At 44.0% G+C, this 21,488-nt stretch overlaps 1 protein-coding gene across 5 annotated transcripts in view; it reads right to left on the reverse strand.

Moving 5' to 3' along the window:
- LOC131106077 (inositol 1,4,5-trisphosphate-gated calcium channel ITPR1) overlaps positions 1-21,488 on the reverse strand; it is a 111,322-nt gene that overhangs the window by 89,030 nt on the left and 804 nt on the right. For all 5 annotated transcript variants that reach the window (XM_078798359.1, XM_058054808.2, XM_058054810.2 and 2 more), the window contains exons 2-8: positions 21,356-21,469; positions 19,259-19,329; positions 4,362-4,471; positions 3,720-3,806; positions 3,358-3,516; positions 1,060-1,158; positions 427-510 (exon numbers count right to left, since the gene is read on the reverse strand). In XM_078798359.1, the coding sequence (XP_078654485.1) occupies positions 427-510; positions 1,060-1,158; positions 3,358-3,516; positions 3,720-3,806; positions 4,362-4,471; positions 19,259-19,329; positions 21,356-21,447 (702 nt within the window). In that variant the 5' untranslated portion in view covers positions 21,448-21,469. The remainder of the gene's footprint in view (positions 1-426; positions 511-1,059; positions 1,159-3,357; positions 3,517-3,719; positions 3,807-4,361; positions 4,472-19,258; positions 19,330-21,355; positions 21,470-21,488) is intronic.

The raw sequence follows: 21,488 nt of genomic DNA on the forward strand, positions 1-21,488 counted from the left end.
AAGGAGGAAAGACGGAGAAAGACACTGAGATGTAAAGATGATTAAAAACATCCCTTGTCAGAATCTGTATATAGTGCCCCGACTCTGACAGAACCACAATCCATTCTTCACAGAGATTGAGTCACTCCATTCCACGGACGAGGTTGTAAGGCTGATAATGCACTTCATCCATCTTCTATGCCGCTTATCCTCACGAGGGTCGCGGGTGTGCTGGAGCCTATCCCAGCTGACTTCGGGAGAGAGGCGAGGTACACCCTGTGCACACATCAGTATTTGACTTTTATAAGTGGGTCACGACTCTATGAGCATGGGCGAGTGTGGGTAAAAGAGCAGTTGAGATACATGCATTACATGTATGCACCAAGTGTGCCTGGAGAACAACAAGCTCATGACAATCTATTTAAAAGGGGCTGACATCAAACCAACCCCTTTTAAGACGATCTCCTGATTGTCGCTCCATTTCATGAACAAGACGATCTTCCAGCTTGTGTTGCAGTTGACTGAATTGACCTGGGAAAGTAAAAACAAAGAAACACATCACAGATGGCCAAAACAATGTTTTCATTATGGTTCATTATTATGGTTGACTGTATTTGTATAATTGCATATTAATTGGATGCACAAAGAAATAAAACATGATTACATTTCATGCAGTATGTGCCCTTTCCCTTAAGAAGTGTTACTCGATGTTCCAAACATCTAGGAATACACTTTTACGTAACTGCAGTCATGACAAAGAAAAAGGAAATCCTTGTGTCCCCTTGGGTGAAGAGAAAATAGTACTTTCTATAAATAACTGCGTTGGTGTGACTCGAGCAATATGCGAGTAAAAACACTCTCTCCGTTGTGAGAACTAAATCATAACATTGTGCGTGTGGAGTGAGAGCGAGCAGCTGCTGAATAGGCCGTGTTTTGCATCAGCTGGATGATTACTGAGCAGCTGCGATGAGTTATTAAGGCATTAATAAAGGGTCTGTCTATATCTATTCTTGACAACCAAACAAGCCCACATGGACATTAAAACGCGGCTGATGATATGCAGCGGTGGTGCCGACACACCTCGTTGCATCCCGGGTTGTCCACAAGCTGGTGTGTGCTGGCATGGAGGGGCTGGCCTGCATTGACTGGGTTCAAGACCACCTTGTCGCCAATCACCACCTGTAATGGGAAACAAATGAAACCATTCTCACTGCACCAAACTACGTCATGCGGCGGGGATCAAGGTGTCCTGCAATAGCTCAGCCGACTTTGGGAGGAGCTTATCCTTATCCAGAGTGCCTTGATACCACCTTGATTTATTTTGGCCCTGACCTACAACACCATGCTGGTGCCAAGAACACAACAAGCTTTGTGACCAGGTAAGACACAACTACGGACACGTGGCACAGATCCATAGGGACAGATCGGAACTGAATGGGGACTTGGGGTTAATGAATTATTGGCACATTTATGGATTTAATTCCAATTATATTTGATTAATGACACATTTAAAGTACATTTCATAAATTCATGGCATATTAAATTAAAAAAGCATGGCAAATTAAATAACAGCTGTCTTCGGGCAAGAGGCGGGGTACACCCTGGACTGGTCGCCAGCCAATCACAGGGCACATATAGACAAACAACCATTCACACTCACATTCATACCTATGGACAATTTGGAGTCGGCAATTAACCTAGCATGTTTTTGGAATGTGGGAGGAAACCGGAGTACCTGGAGAAAACCCATGCATGCACGGGGAGAACATGCAAACTCCACACAGACATGGCCGAGGATGGAATTGAACACTTGGACCGAATTCAATTAATCAGAATTAAATATTTTAATTCACAGCCCTAATGAGAATTTAATTTATTGGAGAATAAACTTCTTGCAGTTTTTAATGAAAAAACATGAAACTTTCATTCATTCATTTTCTGTCGCTTTTCCTCACGAGGGTTGCGGGGGTGCTGGAGCCTATCCCAGCTGTCTTCGGGCAAGAGGTGGGGTACACCCTGGACTGGTCGCCAGCCAATCACAGGGCACATATAGACAAACAACCATTCACACTCACATTCATACCTATGGACAATTTGGAGTCGCCAATTAACCTAGCATGTTTTTGGAATGTGGGAGGAAACCGGAGTACCCGGAGAAAATCCACGCATGCACGGGGAGAACATGCAAACTCCACACAGAGATGGCCGAGGATGGAATTGAACACTTGGACCAAATTCAATGAATCACAATTAAATATTTTAATTCACAGCCCTAATGAGAATTTTATTTATTGGAGAATAAACTTCTTGCAGTTTTTAATGAAAAAACATGAAACTTAAACTAACAAAAATTAATAAAGCTGTTTACACCAGAGCTAAGCATTTTTATGATTTGCATTTTGTTGAGCCGGACTGTGATCTTAAAACCGCAAAGTACACACCGAACCGTGATTATGGGGTACCGTTACACCCCTAATCCATACACACATAGCCTCTGTATTTTAAGGAGTTACAATGGAGATTGTGAAAAGGAGGTGAAGAAGCATGTGCAGGCAGGATGGAACAGGTGGAGAAAAGTGTCAGGTGAGATGTGTGATAGAAGAGTTTCAGCTAAAATGAAAGGAAAGGTATACAAAACAGTGGTGAGACCAGCCATGTTGTTTGGTCTAGAGACAGTGCCACTGAGGAAATGACAGGAAGCAGAACTGGAGGTAGCAGAGATGAGGATGCTGAGGTTCTCATTGGGAGTGACCAGGATGGATAGGCTCGGGAAGGAGTACATCAGAGGCACATTACATGTTAGAGGCCTTGGAGATAAAGTCAGAGAGGCCAGACTAAAATGGTTGGGACATGTCCAGAGGGGAGATAGTGAATACATTGGTAGAATGTATTCACATTCTAGGTGAGGAGGCTGCCAGGTAGGAGGCGTAAAGGAAGACTAAAGAGGAGGTTTATGGAGGTAGTGAAGGGGAGACAGATGCAGAAAACAGGGATGGATTGAGGAGATTGATTTGCTGTGGCGGCCCCTGAAAGGAAAAGCCCAAAAAGAAAGAAGAAGAAGACTGTACAAAGTTAAAAATTGGGAGTTAAAGAAACAGATATTCAGGTTATGGTCAGTTGTGTCTGTCTTTGCAAAAGGACAGGAAAGAGGAAGCAGGAATGACCGGAAACAGGACGTTTCCCCACTTTATGAGGCCAATGTGACATCTTATGATTTCCACTGGACTTACCCATGTTCAGATTATTCCTTGTCTTAAATAGTCAACTCAGACCTACTCAAATGTTGGCAATCTGAAGGTCTGTATTCAGTCGCTGAACTACCAACACACTCCATGCAACTACTGGAGTGTGGCCTCAAAGGTGTATAAGCTGACTCACGCTGTCACCGATGGATCGCAGCTTGTAGAAGGGCTGAATGTAGAACCAGGAGCCTTCGTTCCCAGCAGTGTCCAGCATCACCCTCATGGCATTCTTCTCCAAGAGTGCTGGCAATCGCTTGTTCACCGTCAGGTATTTGTTGCTCTTCAGATGGAGAAGCTGAGCAGAAATAAGACACCGTGTTGGTTTGTTGCTGTCATTTTGAGAAGTCTCTAATAGGGACAGACTGTTTATTTTTCCCGCGGGCCGGACGAAGTTGCTGATGAAGTTGCTGTGTGAGCCAGCGGCCCAGATTTTGACAAGTATTCCTGAGATGATGGTTATCCTGTGATTGCAGTCTAGGTCACATGTTTAAGACAAACCTGAATGACATTCCCGTACTGAATGACTGTTCCGAGCAGCTTTTTGTTTTCAGAGTCATTTTGCTTCTTCTCCAGGTCAGCTGCATGCTGGGAGGCAAAAGACAAATAAGGGAGGAGTCAACTCAAACGCACAGATGGTAACTCTCCTGGCTATTTAGTGCATTATTATTATCAAGAAATACAATTACAATGACAAGCACATGATTGATTGCTGATATGAATGCAGTTACAGAGGAGCCAATTAACTTCAAATGGTATTTCACCAACAACTTTCCCATTTTCATGGTAAAGTAGAGATCCCAATCTTCCATTTTATGAGCTTGTGGTCAGACTGCTTTAAAAGGTATTGTACCACAGCTGAAAGGGAGGAAGGAGATTGTGGAGGAAGAAAAGATAGGACGATGGGAGGCCTTATAAATGTCTATAAAAGGGATGTTTAAAATTTTACTTCCACCAATGCACTTAATCTCTTAGAAAATGTAGTGGTACAGAACATGTAAAATTCCATTCAAATCCTCTGCAGCGTTATATCAAGCTTGAACTAAATCTGTGTTGAGTGTTTGAGCCGTGTGGACAGCTAAGTGTTAGTGGCCTCGGGCCAAAGTGATGGCGGTGAGACCGGCATGTTGTCGCTTTGCTTACATGGAGCTTGTTAAGGAGCACCGTGTCTGTGTTTCCGCCGGGCTTCGCTGCTTTCCAGAACTGCTTCTGGGCTGAGTAGCGGTTCATTGGGCACAGTCGAAAGAGACAGTCTTCATAGGGTGAAGAGAGAAACAGAGTTATATATATTTTTTTTAGATTAAGTCATAAATCAGGAGCAACATCATTCTTCTCAAACCAAAAAAATATTAATTCATATATGACAACTGATGCCATGTCGAACATAATCCATTCAACACATCCTCCAACTAGTTTCAATTTAAACACTATTTTCCCCATTGGAAAAAATTGAATTACTCTGTTTGTAAAATCACAGCATAATATACTACTTAAAAGTACTCATGCTGTCACGCTCTTCGGTGACTCAGGTCTGTCTGTGATTATATTCTTGTTTTTCTCCATTTGTGTTGTGTCGCTCTCCCTCCTCCTGTGTTCCCTGCTCAGACCCTGACACCTCCTGAGCTGGGCGTAGCTACTGGGACCCTGCAGCTGTCTCCAATTAGTTCCCTTCTTATCCTCCTCACCTGCAGCCAGCCAGTGCTGGATTATTCTCTATGGTGGAGTCTTCATGCCATGTGCTTTATCGCTCACCTACCCTTTCTCTTCCACCAACCACAGCTTGCTTCGCCACTCCTTGCCATCCGGCCGACCTGTACTCCCGCAGCCTGTCCAGCTCATGTGGTATAACCTTCTATGTTTTTTCGTCCACGGTGCTACCTTTTGTTTGCACCGTCGCCCTGAGCTCCTGTTTCTGTCCACATTTTTGTGTTTTTAGTAAATTATTTTGAACCGCTCGAACTGTCCCTGTGTCTGCATCCTGGGATCCATTCACACTGCTCAGCTGAGCATGACACATGTCATGTTTTGATGCATTTTAGGTAGCAGAGGGTGAGGAGTTACCAATGACATGAATAACTGTTGTTATTCACAGTGACAAGAACACAGTGACAAGAAAAAAATAGATATAGGTCACATATAAGTCAAAAAATAATAATAATAATCAGAATTGACGGGCGGCACGGCGGTCTAGTGGTTAGCGCGCAGACCTCACAGCTAGGAGACCAGGGTTCAATTCGCACCCTCGGCCATCTCTGTGTGGAGTTTGCATGTTCTCCCCGTGCACGCGTGGGTTTTCACCTCCCACATTCCAAAAACATGCTAGGTTAATTGTCGACTCCAAATTGTCCACAGGTATGAATGTGAGTGTGAATTGTTGTTTGTCTATATGTGCCCTGCTGGCGACCAGTCCAGGGTGTACCCCGCCTCTCGCCCGAAGACAGCTGGGATAGGCTCCAGCACCCCCCGCGACCCTCGTGAGGAAAAAGCGGTCGAAAATGAATGAATGAATGAATCAGAATTGACCTGCAATGTGAACGTATCCTCTGTCTCCCTTTCTCTCTCTGGAACCAATAAACAAGGGATTGCTATACTTACTGCTTTGTCTGTCAAAAAGCAGTGCTTGGAACACACTCTGGTACAATTACCTTAGAGCATTGTACTGCAGAAAATAATGTGTTACTACAAAAATCTCAAGAAAAAGGCAACAATGCCAATCCCAACAATTAACAATGCAAACGAGACAGAGACATCTTAACACTTCAACTGAAATTGGGATGTTCTAAAAAATTTTGACTTGTAGTCTAATACAATTCCATGAAATTGAAAAGGCGCTGATTTTGGACTAAATGTACCCATTTTTAAAATACAAGTTAGGACACCATTTAAGCAACAGCGCTGTTAGAAAAGTACCGATTGTGCACTAGAATCGGCTCATTTATAAATAACCCTAATAATGACACTGATGTACTGTACATTTTACCTTGGAACTTTTGTCACGTACGTGTGTGTGTTTTGTGCTTCAAAGACATCCACAATTCTCAGGAATGAACATACTGAAGGTTTAGTGAGATTCAGAAAACCTTGTGTGTGTGTGCAACATGTGGTCATGTCCTGCGTAAGGCGGGTGAGCGTGTACGAAACCCCCGGGAGAGCTTTGCCACAGCAGTATGGTCAGTCAGAAACAACAATAGTATGAGGATCTTATCAGTTAACGGACTACTCGTTTTCATAGATAGTGAAGGGAGGGTATTATGCCAATTTACATGAGGACACGGTTGATCTAATGAGCTTCCTCTTCTTGCCCATACTAGTTCCTCTTCTTCAGCTGCACGACAATCCACTTCACGTTTTCTCAGACTGTTCCGAGATGATGGAGAGGAACAAAAGAAACTAAGAATAAATCTGATCATCCTTGGCCTGTTGGTCATCCAGCTATGGTTGCAGCAACATGTCCAAATATGGCCAGACAAGAATAGGGGAGTGGGACAGAGACGAGGGTGGGGATTCTCTATCTTTCCCCTCCATATTATTTTATCCCCTCCTTTGCCTTTCGGAATTCTGCAAATTTACCAAAGTTAAATGTCTGTCTGAGAAAAAAAAAAGTTCTTCTAGCCACCCGCAGCGCCATTACATGTGGCTTGGTGTAGTTATGAGGCACAATACTGCTAGAAAAACACAGAAAAGGAAGTGAGGGAGAAATGAGGAAGACAGGAAGAGAGTGAAAGAATGTGAAGCAGAAAGAAAGACTGCAGCTCAACTTAAATGTACTGAATGAGCTTTGAACAGCTTTGCACAAGCTGACAAACCTGGGGATGCTACACTTTCTTTACTGTCACAGTTGTTTATAGCGACACAACATTAGCCGGCAGAGAAAGCTTACTTTTACAGCCAGTCAAGTGTGAGAGAACATGTGGCTGTCATCCTACTGAAACCAGAATCAGAATTCCTTCTGGGGTCACTGGGCAGGAGAGCTGCTGGGACCAGTCCAGCAGTTCAGATATCTCCAGGAATCATTAACATTCTTCTAACTAACAACAATCCTTTACTAGAGGGAAAACATCCCATTACCCCACGTAACACTCTACAATAGTTCTACCCACTTAGCAAATGTTCTTCATTATCGGCTACATTAAGGACGTAAATTACAGACTTAAAAGGAGAACTGCACTATTTTTGCAATTTTGCTCATCATTGAACTGCAATTCATCTATTCCAGAAAGCCAAAAATGTTAACACAAAATAATGTTTTGATGAGAAAGGCACTGGCACTGCAAATGCATCTAAATGCCAAATGAAAGGGATAAATGAATATTAAATGTCACTTTTACCTCAACCTTCATGTTATGCCAGGAGTTTTTTTTTTTTTGTCCCGTCCAGCCATTGGGGCAGATAGTATTGTTGATCTAAATGCCCTTACATGCTAGACAGATTTGCTCTGTGTCAGGAAAGGTGTTGGCTACAACTTCCCTGTACTATGGAATTTTATTTGCCGTTATTTGATGTTTTTGTTATGCCATTTGGAGCGACTGGACCGGAGCAAGAAGAAGAACAGAAAAGAAGAAGAGAAAGATGGGGTGGGGGGGGGGCAGTAGAGGGAGAGACAAAAACAGCAGCAACATTAATTCCCATAACAACAACAGTGACAAACAGAACAGTTAAATGTCAATGATGGCTAAGGGTCATAATGGAGATGATATCAGTGAAATGAAACAGTCCAACTTACCAGTAGCAATCGTAACAATGAAGACATGAACCGTGATAGTAAACACAATTACAGCCATACGGTTACCGTAATTAAAATCTCACTGCTTGACATCATTATTACTGTAATAATAGCATACCAATAGCATATAAACATCAGGGATAAGATGGTACATTGTAGTATAGAGAAGCACCCATGTGCTGTGAGTGTTCATATGGAGGTGTGTTGTGTATGTGAATGCGAGTGTGTGAATGTGTAATTGTCACTGAGAATGACAAAAGGAGAGAGACTGCCTTCTACCAAACCCCGCTCCGCGCAGCCAGGTCAAGCCCCCACCGCCAGAGATCCTCCGGCCCCGTGGGTGTGGGCAAAGCCAGGGCCGACTCCCCAAGACCCGCCCCCGAAGCAACTCCCCGAAGAGACCAGCAAGAGGCCACGGAGGAGCAATCCCAACCAGCAACAGGGCGCCAGCAGGCCGGAGGAGAGCCGCACCCCCGAGACCAGCGGGAGACCATACCCCACTAGGACAGAAGGGCATCAAAGGCCACACACCCGTGGGCACAGGGGCGCCCCCGCCAGCCGGAAGGGATCCCGCCCACGGCCGGAGGCGCCGCCCCCCGCCCCCCACACACCCCCAGGAAGCAGAACCCGGCCCGCCCCAGGTAACCCCAGGCCTGACCACCGACATAGGACCGCCCCGGCCAGGACAGAAGAGGCCCGGGCACACTGCCCCATGGAGGACCGGGCGGTATAGATGTAACGCCCTGCGCCAGACCCCCGCAGAGCCCCCCCCCCCCCCGTATATCTAGTATATGGCCACATATACACCCACACACCCACATATATATATATAATTATAATAAAACTAATCATTATTTATCTAAGTATTTAAAACAATAAATACATAAAATAATCTCAGACACACACGCACACCCCATCCACTCAATACACACACACGCAAGCACACACTGTGGACGTCCCCAGGTGGGGCGTCCGGGGCATCATAGAGCGGGGGACCCAGGGGTCCCAGACCCACAACCAGGCCACGAGCCCAGGGAGGTACGGACCGCCAAGGCATAGCACCCCCAGACTCCCCTCGACCATGGCATCAGGGCTACGGCAGTGTGGCAGACAAAGGAGCGGGTGAGGGGAGGAGGCCCGCACATGAGCAAGCGGAGGGGGCGAGCAGGCGAGTGGTGAGGCGCTCCACCGCGCCGGCCGACACCCGCCGGGCAGCTCACCCCCGTGAGGGAGAGCCATAGCTCCAAGTCATGGGGAGGCCAAGCAACAGAGCCGAGGAGTTAAGACCAGCACAAGGCCACCGACGGACCCCACCATCCACCGGGAGGGCCAACCCCCCCCACCCCCAGAACCAGCAGCGCTCCACCCACGTACCGGAGAACCGTCCCCGACGAACCCTAAGGCAAGACTGGGGATGGGCAAAGACAGGGACAGCGATGCAGCAGAGCATAGGACCAGTGGCAGCAGACACCCAAACACCCGGAAGAGCACCAACCCCCCAGCAGGCCCCAATCCGAGGAGCATGCTCCCCATCCTCACACGCCACCCAGGCCCCCGTCCCCATGAGCAGGATCGTCAGCTGGTTCCAGCGGGACCCCCGGGAAGGCCAGGCAGACCAGACCAAAATATCCTGCAGCCCAGGGCACCCCGAGCGAGCCGCCAAGCCCCAGCAGCCAGCGGGCCAATCGCGGGGGTAGGCAGAAGGCTCTCCGGTCCAGCCCGCTACACCTGTGTGTGTGATGATGGTATTGTGTAGATTGTGCAATTAAAAATAGGCCTGCCCCATATGGCTGACCTATGTGTGTGGTGTATGTGTTTGTGTGTGTGTGGAGGGAAGCTGAGCAATGGTGGGTCCCATGCCTGCCCAGATCCCCCCAGAACTGAGTGTCTAAGGTGCGGTTAAAATTGAAGGGTGACCAAGCCAGAGGAATGCCGAGGACAAAAGGGCATCCGCAAGGAAACCCTTCGCCCCCGGCACAACCAGTTGCAGGCCACCCCCCAAAGTCCTACATGTATGTGAGGTGGTGCAGTGCAGCAGGGAGGACCGGGGCCCCACACACGCCCACCCCGCACTACCGACCAACCGAGCCGGGCAAGCCAGCCGCCCGGAGCAAGCCCTGGGCCACAGGACCAACCACGAGCCCCACCCAGCCCATTGTGGCAGCCAGTCCAGCCTGCCAGCTCCCCCCCGGAGGGCCCCACCAGAGATTGTGCCAGCTACGCCACCCCCGGACCACCAGGAGCCACGGACAAACCACACGCCCCGAGACAGCTCCTACAACCACCAGAACAGCAGGGACCGCGCCCCGGCAACACATCCGTCACCATGGCAGCCTAGGGAGTGACACCACAGAGACCGCAGGAGAACCGGGACCCGCATGGGGAAGAGCCCAACCCCGCCCCCCGGAGCCAAGAGTGCCAGGGCGGGACAGAGACACACACACCAGGCAGCAGAGCCCACCAGGTAAACGACACCAGGAGCCAGGAGTTATTTCTAATGGAGCTTATTTTGCAGTCGTAATCAAAAGAAAAGTAGAGACTTGGCGTGGCGTAACTGTGTTACTTAAAGACCTACAGCGTCAATCACTGATTACATCATAAATAGGTGACGGAGCTGACTTTAGGTTCCTGCTTCCATGTATTTGTGAGCAATACATATACAGGCAATACAGGCTACATAGATCCATCTATACACTCATCCATAGATATGTGCATACATACATGGAAAAACACATTTGGACTGCACAAGATATCGAAAAAATATCACCACATCAAAAACATGTGCGATAAATTCAAATTAATAAATCAGACTTCCATGCACACTTTGGCAAATCCGGTGCAACCTTGAGGTGCCATTTTGCTATTGGTCAAAGCGACCCCTGCTCTCAGTCTCATTGGAGGCCCTGAAGGTTTAACAAGGGTGGCGGGTAACGAAGACACGGATGGAGACCACAGCAAAGAGCAGCGTGTTCCTAAAAGACACTGCACCGCCGGAATTTGGTACTACAGTAAAGTCTCGTTATATCGATATCGGTTATCACAAATTACTACTTATTACGATACTATTTTCATTTCCCGGCAAATTTCTAGTCTTTTATGATATAATTAGTTCCGTTAGTACGATACCCGGTTATTATGATAATCCGGTTACTACGATGCCCTTTTCATCTCCCGCCAGCCAATTTGGTCTGCTTATATCGATACAAAAGCATCTTAAATCAATCTTTGCTTAAGGATTTCAATACCAAAAAAGAACACGGCGAACGGCTGCTTCCAGTCAACTTTATTTTTCACACTTCCACCACCAGAGTGCAGCACACACACCGATTCCCGCACTTCCTGGTTCACAGGTCATGCTCAACCCGCCCCACATAGCTGGCGAAACACACAAATGCATTTCTTCCACCTTGTGGCTGTTTTTATGGCTTAAAAGTGCTCTGAAATGCCAGTGCATTCGTGCAGAGTTGCATCATGACCTCTTTTTGCCTCTGCACAAAATACTGTAAAAGATGATTAAGAGATGAAGATGAGGATTATAAAATGTCTTTGGCATTGACTGAGCTAAGAAGGACATTCAGTTAAAGGCCAATACCTATTGGCCAATGAAATTAGCCAAAGAATGCCATGTCACACAGGGCCAATTGAAAGCTACCTGCAGGCCGAATACGGGTCTCAGGCCGCACTTTCACTTCTCTGCGACATATGAGCAACTCTCTCCGTAGCAGTCACAACATCTGGCAGGGGACCTAAAGTCACACATTGCATAAGACTTCCATTCTGTGTTAAGTCAACAACAGCCTCAATGATCTCGGTTGTATAAACCCCTACTCGCTTCAAAGTTCTTAGAGGAAGTATCTAATCATTCCTCGTGCATTCAAGACACCAACAGCTTCCCTTGGCCAGTTTCAGTAAGGTGTCTCCCTCGCCAGGAAAACGACGCATTCATGCTGGGCTTATTTGGGGAGGAATGCAGCAAAGACAGATCTGTTACTGTAATTAACTGGCGTACATTTATGTCTTGTAAGCAATGCTTATTTGGGCTGGAAAGAGTGAATGGTCATTTTGTGCTACTGACTAGTATGCCTTGCTCCAATGCGTATCGGTGCACAAAACAGGAAAAGTCTAAAATGTCCACACAAATAGAGTCAAATCTTGGTTTTCATATGCCCCATTTAAACTGCACAATCTGGAGTGGCCGTTTATAGAGGCCAACCTAAGGCACACACATGCAATTAGCATGCTGTTTGGTCAGCATTTTGATATGCTAAAAATGTGAGGTGGATGAGTTAGGAATGATGAATGCGAACAATCGTAGAAATGTAGGCCTCTTGTGTATACAGAAAATGTTCTAGATCTTTGAGCACAGCTCATAAAAAATGGGAGCAAAACCTGTTTCATAAATCTTTTTGTTGAGTGTAAAATAATAATGATGATAGTCTAGTACCACTGTTTTGCCAAATCCTTCAACTGAAAAACTCAATAGAGCGCAGACCTCCACCATGGTTTTACCCTTTTATGGATATCCTCCTGCGCATGCCTGAATTTTGTCAGATGAAATAATTATTCTCAGAGAAGTTAGACTTCAAATCTGATGCTCAAATAGAAAGAAAAAAATATCTAGATTATTTTTTGCAGCTCATAAGTTTTAAAAAATGGCTAGGGACTGATTACTGTTATATTGCAACTGTACTAAATTGCCTTGTTTTGACTGCCATCTCAGTTCCCTGCCACGTGTCAGTGCAAAATATACCCCACAGCCCACATGAGTGAAAGTCTGATTACATGAAGAGTACTTGTGTTTACATTAGGAGGAAATGTTGAGCATACCTCCGTGATGACAAGACAAGACCCCGGGGACACGGTTAGCACAACCTTGTCTGCGCCCATGCAGCATCCTCTGCGGAAGAATTCTGCTGTGTGGTGCATGAGGACAGGCTAGAGTCTGCTCAAGCATAGTGCACAAAGAATGCTGCAAACCAGCACTAGTGATTGTGCAATGATTGATATTGCAACACAATTTATTTTTAACTGGTCAGCATGTGATTTTCACAGGCAGTGGTTGAATATGAATGATGACTATAATACCAATAAGGCAATTTGACTCGAGAGTGTTTTGACCAAGAACATCATACTGTAAATGTAGAGCACAATAAAGTACAGAGCAACATGTAGGACACTGTAAACTCCTTACAAAACGTGCAGCAATATCATGTGACCCAGTCTGTTCTCAGGTGAATTTAGTAAAGTAATTCCTGTCTGTCATATCCATTTTACGCAGCTCTGATATGACCCCCTACAATACTTTAACAATACACTACATTAATGTGTGTGTGTGTGTGAAGGTTTTATTAGAGTGTTTTTTTGTCTTAACAGAAACAATCTTCATAATGTAGCGTCGCTGGGAGCACTTCCTGTTTCCCAGAATGCTTTGCTGTACAGTGTTTGTAAAGAAGGCTAGAAAGCACATGGTTGGAGCTCACATAGTAGTTGATTAATATTCTGCATTATACGTTGGTAGTGTGTCATCTGTTTTAACCACATATCGTGTTGCTGTGTGTGTGTTTGTGTGTGTGTGTGTGTGTTGGGGCATTGCAGCCCACATTTGTATTTCTATTTATTTTGTATTTGTATTTGTGTCAAATTTAACACCCAACCCCCGGAAAAATATTAATTAAATTAAATACAAATAATAATAATTACAACAATACAATAATAAGAATTATTGTAAAAAAAATTTCCCCACATAAATCCACCAATGAACCTGTAAGGAAAAAAAAAACAGGGGTTTATTGTGTTCCAAGCTGCTGTTTCAAGTGTACGCTATAGAGGGCAATCCGCTAGAGCAAGCGTTTGGAGGAAAAAGTGTGGAATAAGAGGTGGAATAAGAGATGGAGGAAATGTTGGGGAGTGTACATGTTGTGACGAGAGTCAGCATCCAAGACTAGTGCTGTTGCTGTTGCTGTTCCAAATAAAGGGTAAACTGAATACAGCCATCCTGACGTCTAGTTATTAAGCCGCCATTACAATATCACATGAACATCTGTTAACGAGCTAATGCTAACAGACTCAACAGAAGAACGCCAAATCGCAGAAGTGCAGAGTAGCAACTAAATGCAGCCCAACAAAATAATCTCCCGGTCAAAGTCCACTATTACTGATAGTTGAACAGCATCTGAAACCCAGTTGAGGTGAAAGGTCGGATGTTTACAAAGCAAAACACGGATGCAACTAAGTTGGGCCTCCTCCGTTGCTGTGAGGGGCAGCGACTGCACCGTGTCGCTCTGTCCCCGCCCCCGACTGATGAACACCAGTCACTCATTACATTGGCTGATACTTTCTGATATGATGTTTTAGTTGTTCCCGAAAATAAATATTTTGAAAAGTATTTGTTCCAATTAATTATTCGTAAAAAAGGCATTATTCGTGCCGTTCCGAATACTGTATTTGGGTTCGACTCCACCTCTAACTGTGACATAAGGATGAATGTTTCAAGATCGGTATATCATTGCAACCCTAAGAGCGTGGGAATTCAGCAGGTCTGAACCAAACATAGGCTTGTTGATTTGAGGAGACTCACATTAATAGAAACAGAAATCTTACAATATGTACAGTATATAACGGTCAACATAGAAAAATTATGAAACTGAAACTTTGAGTGAAGTCCACAGTCACCTCACACTGACATGAAGACCTCTTTTGATCAGGAGCAGCTGACAAAGTCGACTTACCAAAGGCACTTTAACCCCACTCAGCGTGATCCAAGTGTGTTATGCAAGCAACAGTTAGACTAGTAGTTCTAATTAGTCTATTACTTCAACCACAAGTCCTTGTTAGTGCATTAGTATAAAAACTGGACCCACTGAAAAGAAGAGGCTCACAACTTCTGATGCATATTGTTGGTGAAAAGACAATACTAGGTTGTGAGCCAAGAAAAGGCCGGAGGGCCTAGGATTAAAGAAGGACAAGTGATTAGCCAAATCCTTCCGTACAAGTGAGCCATCACATGCAAAATTCCAAAAACAGGGACAATTTAGATCAATTTTCACTTCTGCATAACTAATATAGTCAGACTTGACTCAAACCAGCAGAAGTACAACTTGAGCAAAGTGAATTAACAACACACAACATTTTGACTTTTCCTCCTCATCTATGCATGGCCAGTAAACCGGTAAGTTGTTGGAGAGTGTGAGAGGACACGGCCAGTCACGAGTGATCAAAGAAAACATTTTCAGTTTTGCTTTCATGACTTATCCTAAACATAAATGTCAAAAAGTCTTAAAATCCTTATCTGGGACGACCAAACATTTTCAAGCTCATGTGATATGATTGGGCATTCGTATGGAACAAGAGAGCCACTGAGAGAGAATTTCCTCAATAGATGGGAACGACTGAATGCTCCTCTGCTACTTTTAAGGATGCGTTCACAACTGCCATGTTTGCTCAGTTAAAATGTAAACTCTGGTGCTTTTGCTCGGGTCCTTTGATCAAGTATCAATGTGTAACCCATCCGGCCCACTCCTGTATGCACCCAGACATGGAATCAAGGTCCGCAGAAAGTTGAGCAGCACTAGCCAACGAGCTAAAATCCAGAGCTGTATACTTGTTGTACAGCGCAGCTCAGTGGATTTTTGTTTGGTTTGTAACATATCAGAAAAAAGGCAATATCATTGTTTTCAAAGTCTAAATTGAGTGTTAATATATATATACGTATATACATATATATATTTTTTTAAATGCGGGTATTCAGTCATTCCGTTCTCTCTGTGCTGCACCCTGCCCCAGTACCTGGCCTCTCCCCCCCACACACACAAAGACACAGACCAGCTCTTTCTGTCTCACTCCCTCGGCTGCAGCAGAGGATGGCTACCGTCTTTGTATATAGTCCCTTGTATTCAGTCTGGTAACATGATGCATATTTGAATTATTTCTTATTGTTTTTTTAGTCAACTTTTTCTTTACTTTTTATGTTTGCATTAGCATTTGTTTTTGAGTCATTTGTAAATACTCAGTGACTGCAGATGGAACTTTCCAATAGCTTGTAAATATGACTAATTGATATTGTTCTGATTTTCAGGTGAGAGGCGGGGTAGACCCTGGACTGGTCGCCAGCCAATCAGGAGTAAATTCACTCATCTAATTTACATACTATGATGTCAATGGGCTCACAACTGGTCAGATCCCTGTCTTTATGATACAGAATCAGCTCACCACCACTGTCACATTCCCGCACCCCACCCCCGCCCTCTGGGATGTCCCCTCCTGCGACTCGGAACACGGCAAAGCTCCAAACTGTGCCTGTGCTGCTTCGTGGACTGCCAGAGCAGGCAGACACTCCTCAAGAGTTACAAAGTGAGTGATAAGAATATAAAACTCAGGATTTTCTTTATTTTCCTGTTTATTAACACATACTTACACACACAGTTAGGTTTTAGAGGTTTTACCAAAACGACAGGGTCTTAAACCAGCCGATTCAGTTAAAAATTTGGGCGTGGTTTTTGACTCTGAGCTAAATTTTATCCCACATATCAAAAATATAACAAAAATAGGTTTTTATCACCTAAAAAACATAGCCAGAGTCCGCCTGTTTCTCTCTCAGGCCAGTAGGGAGGTGCTAATGCATGCTTTTATATCCTGTCGTTTAGATTACTGTAATGCCCTGCTCTGTGGTCTTCCCAAAAAGAGTATTTTAAATCTCCAATTATTACAGAACTCAGCCGCATATGTGCTGACGAGGACCAGAGGGCGGGAGCACATTACACCAGTTTTAAAGTCACTGCATTGGCTCCCCGTCCATTTCAGGATCGATTTTAAGATTCTCTTACTGGTTTTTAAATGTCTTAACGGCCTTGCACCTTCTTATTTATCTGATCTGCTTTTACCATATCAACCCCCGCGGGCCCTGCGGTCCTCCGGCACTGGCCTTTTAACGATACCAAAACCCAGAACAAAAACCCACGGTGAGGCAGCATTTAACCACTATAGCCCCCACCTGTGGAACAACCTGCCGGAGAGCCTCAGGACTGCAGAGACTGTTGATATTTAAAAAAAAAGATTAAAGACACACTTTTTTAATCAGGCTTTTAACTAATATTTTTAAACTTTTCTTATGGTTTTACCTTTTTAGTTCTATTTTATGCTTTTAGTCTTATGGCTTTTAACTTCAGTATTTCCTCGGGGGGGGCGGTCCTCCACACTGGGGGCTGTGTCGGGTCTGCTGAGGGGGTGCCATCCTTGGGTCCCTTCGACCCGGCCGGCTGGGGGTTCCTCCCTTTAATGTGGGGGTCCGCCCGTCTGTCTGAGTCGGGGGGGCCCGGGTGCTGGTCCCCCGATGGCACGGCCTGCGGCTCCTCCCAGTGCAGACGGCCCCAAAGGTGGCGTTTCCTTGATCCTCAATGCTCAATGCCATGTCATGTCTCCCTACTACTGTGTGTGATTGTGTGTGTGTGTGTGTGTGTGCCTAGTATGGAGGGTTGGAGGGAGGGGCTTTCTGTAAAGCATGTGTTGCATGTCTTTGCAGGAAAAGTGCTCGACAAATAAAGTTGATTTGATTTGATTTGAATTGATTATTAAGTAGTTTTAGGGTCAAAAGTTCCACTGTGGCGACTCCGAAATCAGGAAAAGCCGAAAGAAACAAACAAAAGTGATCGTTTTTGTGTTTGGAGCGTCCCTGAATGCATCTCATGTTATTGTAATGGACGAACGAGAGACATGAGTGGATTGATATGGTGTTGGAATTGTATTGCTGCGTGTTCAGGTCAGAAGGAAGTTATAAAACCAGTGTCAGGCTCTTTCGGATTGAGTGAGGACGATCCACTATGCTCCACTTTGCATATAAAGACAGACCTGTCGGACATGAGGTGTGCTTGCATTAATTAACCGCCATTAACCCATTTTATTAATGATATATCTATGAATGAAATATCTAACAAATAGATATTTTCACTTTCTCAATAGTATCTAAAATTGGTGGGGGTTGCATATTGATAACCCCTGTCCTACATCACTCTTATTTTGGCACCTAAATTGCAGTTAAACAAAAACAAGGCCAAATTTCACATAACTAATAAAGGGTTTGGCTATGCAAGCAATGAATGAACACAAGATGTTAGTTAAATAAGTTAAATTAAACTGAAAAAAGTGTCTCTTTCACAAAAAAGCTATAACAGTACATTGTTGACCTCTGAGACTCCATAACTCTCCACATCGCTGTGCTGTAAATGAATGTGCTATTTAACACTTTTTTACTTGAAATATGTTTGTTTTGTAACAAAGCTAAATCCCACTCTGCACAGTTGTTTAGGTGGTTAAGTTAAAATATTTTTTAAATTTTATTTCATAGACAGTACTTGAATAATTAAACACTTTTTTACTTGAAATTGTTTACTTCAATGTGCGTTTAAGAAATCTGAATCCTACTGTGTTCAGTGTTTACATTTCAATAAATGTTTGTTTAAACTTGAGACCTGTAATATTTGTTATCATTGTCATTTTTTCATGTAAATTGAGGGAGCAAAAGCATTATCTGCCACAAATATCGGCCCATGCAAAATCTGCAGTCCATAATCGGCCATCAGCTAAGGGTGATGGAAAAAAATCAGTATCGGCATCGGCCCAAAAAAATCCATATCGGCCTATCCCTACTGCAGCCTGTAGTCTCATGACACAAATGCCAATGTGAACAAACCAAACCAAAGTAGTATGGCCAAGTATTTTTTCTTTATTCCTGGCCTTGACCAGGGTACCAAACCACAAATATAAACACAGCCTAAGTTAGCTGGGACGGTTCCATTAAATGCTCTAGTCTGAACGTTGGCCTGCTAGCTATCAAACCCCAATCTTACTTGAGGGGCACATTTTAAAATCCATGACAACAAAAGACAAATCCACAGAAGATCAGATACTGTGTGCAATGTGAGGCCAAGCCCGCCTCTTGAGATACAAGCCTCCAGCTTGAGAACTAAGGGTCATGAGTTGTACTTCCTGTATGAGCGCTATTAATAGCTCATTTACTAAAAGAGCTATGTCAAGGCTTTTTATCTGGAAAGAAGGTTTCCAGGAGCCTTGATTGATTAACATCAATGAACCATCCGCTTCCACCTTCACTGATGAAGTAATTGCACGTATGCGGTTAACACACACACCATTGACATTGTCAAAGGCATCCCTGTTTGAAGTCCAGTGGGCAGAGATATTGTGGCCGTCGCCAGAGAAACGCTGCACAACACATGCAGCCGTGTCTCTCAAAGAGATCACAGTATAAACAGACAGCAGTGAGCAGGACGTCAGGCCTCAAGAGGACCATCTTCGCGCCTCTTACCTCTGAACTTCTTTGGAGGGTTGTTGAGGTCCCCCGCATCAGGCTGGACCACACAGCGGTCATCCACCAAACTGCAGAGAGAAGCACAACGCAACACTGTTGAACCAGGAAACTGTATTGTGAGGCATTTTAGGACTGTATATCTGCATAAAGAAACACTGATGGCTCAGCTCAACTAATGGGTTTTGTGAAAAAAGTCATATTTGTGGTGACTGTATTTTGAAATTTTGAGGTTAGTAAAATGACAGTATCTATTACCAAATGGTACATCTTGATAGAGTATATACCCTCAATCTCCTTCGTAAATAAACAATAAAAACAGTCTTGAAAACACGAAGAGTTACGGAGTGTGCTTGAACATCTGATAATGTGAACAGAGCCTTAAGGAAGGTAGAAGAAAGGACAGAATGGAAGTAGTTCATTGTTATGTGTGCATTATATGAACAAATAAGAACGTTTGTACATAGTTATGTAAATAGATGATTATTTTGTGTTATGTTTTGTTCTACAACTGTGAATAAATGTAGTTATTTTGTCATCAAAATTGTTTTTCATGTGTTGTTTTATTTGGTTCACAGAAGTAAACAACTGTTCAGATGTTCGAGGTGTCACTAAACAAAAGTCATTGTTCTGCTTGAATTTGCTTGTCTGCAGAAAAAACTAATTTTCTCATTTTTTGGTCACAATCAGGTGTTTTTGCTGAAACCAACCTATGTTCTACTGCTGATGTATAAAGACCCAAAAAGGCTAGAAACAAACTCTTTTTTCTGATGAAAGAGAGTTTTATTTTCAATATTGATGTACAGTAATACTAAAAGTCAACCCTGTGGGTCTAAAATCATCAGTACAACCCAAAGTTTGGAAACAGTCAGCATGGAAAAGCTGGGAACACATCTTTATCCCTTCTTCTGCATGTACAGTATGTGACATAATTCATCATTTTCAAGCTGAAAGCGGTGTTATTGTTTTTATCTGCTATTGTAACTGTAGTTAACTTTTTTATACTTGAGACTTAAATGTTTTGGAAAACATGATTTACAAGGAATAAAAGGTTTCATGATGACTTTTCTCTGATGATTCTAACTTTGGAATGACCCATGAAATGCTTTTCTTAAATGGCTTTTAAAGCACGGCAACTCATTTCCGTTGTTCAAGGCTGATAAATGAAGAGTTGGTGGATAAGTGTACTGTACCCTCGACACAGGCCAAGCCTTGCGTGACAATACAGCAAATTCTTCTGCAAATTTATGCACTCGGGTGCATGCGAGACATTGTGGAACTCCTACAATACCACAAAGTGTTTAGTGTTATTCGGTCTTCATGCAGCTTTCAACACAATGACCTCATAACCCTGGTAGCTTTGCATGATGTCACAACAGAAAAGTGAGTGAACAGAAAAATTACTTATGTCTCTTACTGCAGTTTTATATCCATCTGAGTAAGTTCACATGCCACAAGGGTGGATGAGGTCCAACTGAAGGCAAAAGATGTGTGGGAGAATGACTCGCTTGCTGTTTTATGACCGCATACTGTACACAAATTACCTTTTACAGGTTCCATCTGTTCACCACCTACACTCCTGCCACTCTTGCAAAAACACTAGTTATCACGTGCATTTGCCAGCCCTGTACAGTATTTCCTTTTCTCCCAGTGCTATCAAAGGTGGCGGGGTCAGTCAAGACGTGAGCAACGCTTCAAAGTCCTCCCACTGTTTCCACGCCTTTGTCCTGCAGGATAAAAACTGCAACTATATCTGTATCTCTCCCATCCTACTCCATCACATGAAAGTGGAAAGTCACGCCTCTTACGCATGTAAACATTCCCCCACCAACCTCCATGATGCTGTCTGTTTTTAAATTACACCTTTTTTGACAGAAACAAATTATGAAATAATGTAAACTACAATTATAAGGCATTCAGAAGAAGCATTCAAAGACGTTGTGATGATAGGTAGTATTCTACACTGGTCATTACGTGGGCAAGTGACCATAAGGAGAATGCTGTCAGAATGCCGACAGAATCCTACCCATGCCCCTGTGCCTTCTTATGCAACCAGCTTACTGTATATACATATAATACACTGAACAATGCCCTTACCCCAGGGTACTGATGAAACCATTGGTGGATCCCTCTGCATACAGAGAGCAGATGTCCCCAATGTGCAGGAAGCTGGACATTTTATCCGACATGTTGGACACGCTCAAGGAACACCTACAGCAGAGAAAATGAA

Source organism: Doryrhamphus excisus, linkage group LG18 (assembly GCF_037039965.1).
Source record: "Doryrhamphus excisus strain RoL-2023G ecotype Guam linkage group LG18, RoL_Dexc_Guam_v1.1, whole genome shotgun sequence".
In the NCBI taxonomy this organism is placed as follows: domain Eukaryota; kingdom Metazoa; phylum Chordata; class Actinopteri; order Syngnathiformes; family Syngnathidae; genus Doryrhamphus; species Doryrhamphus excisus.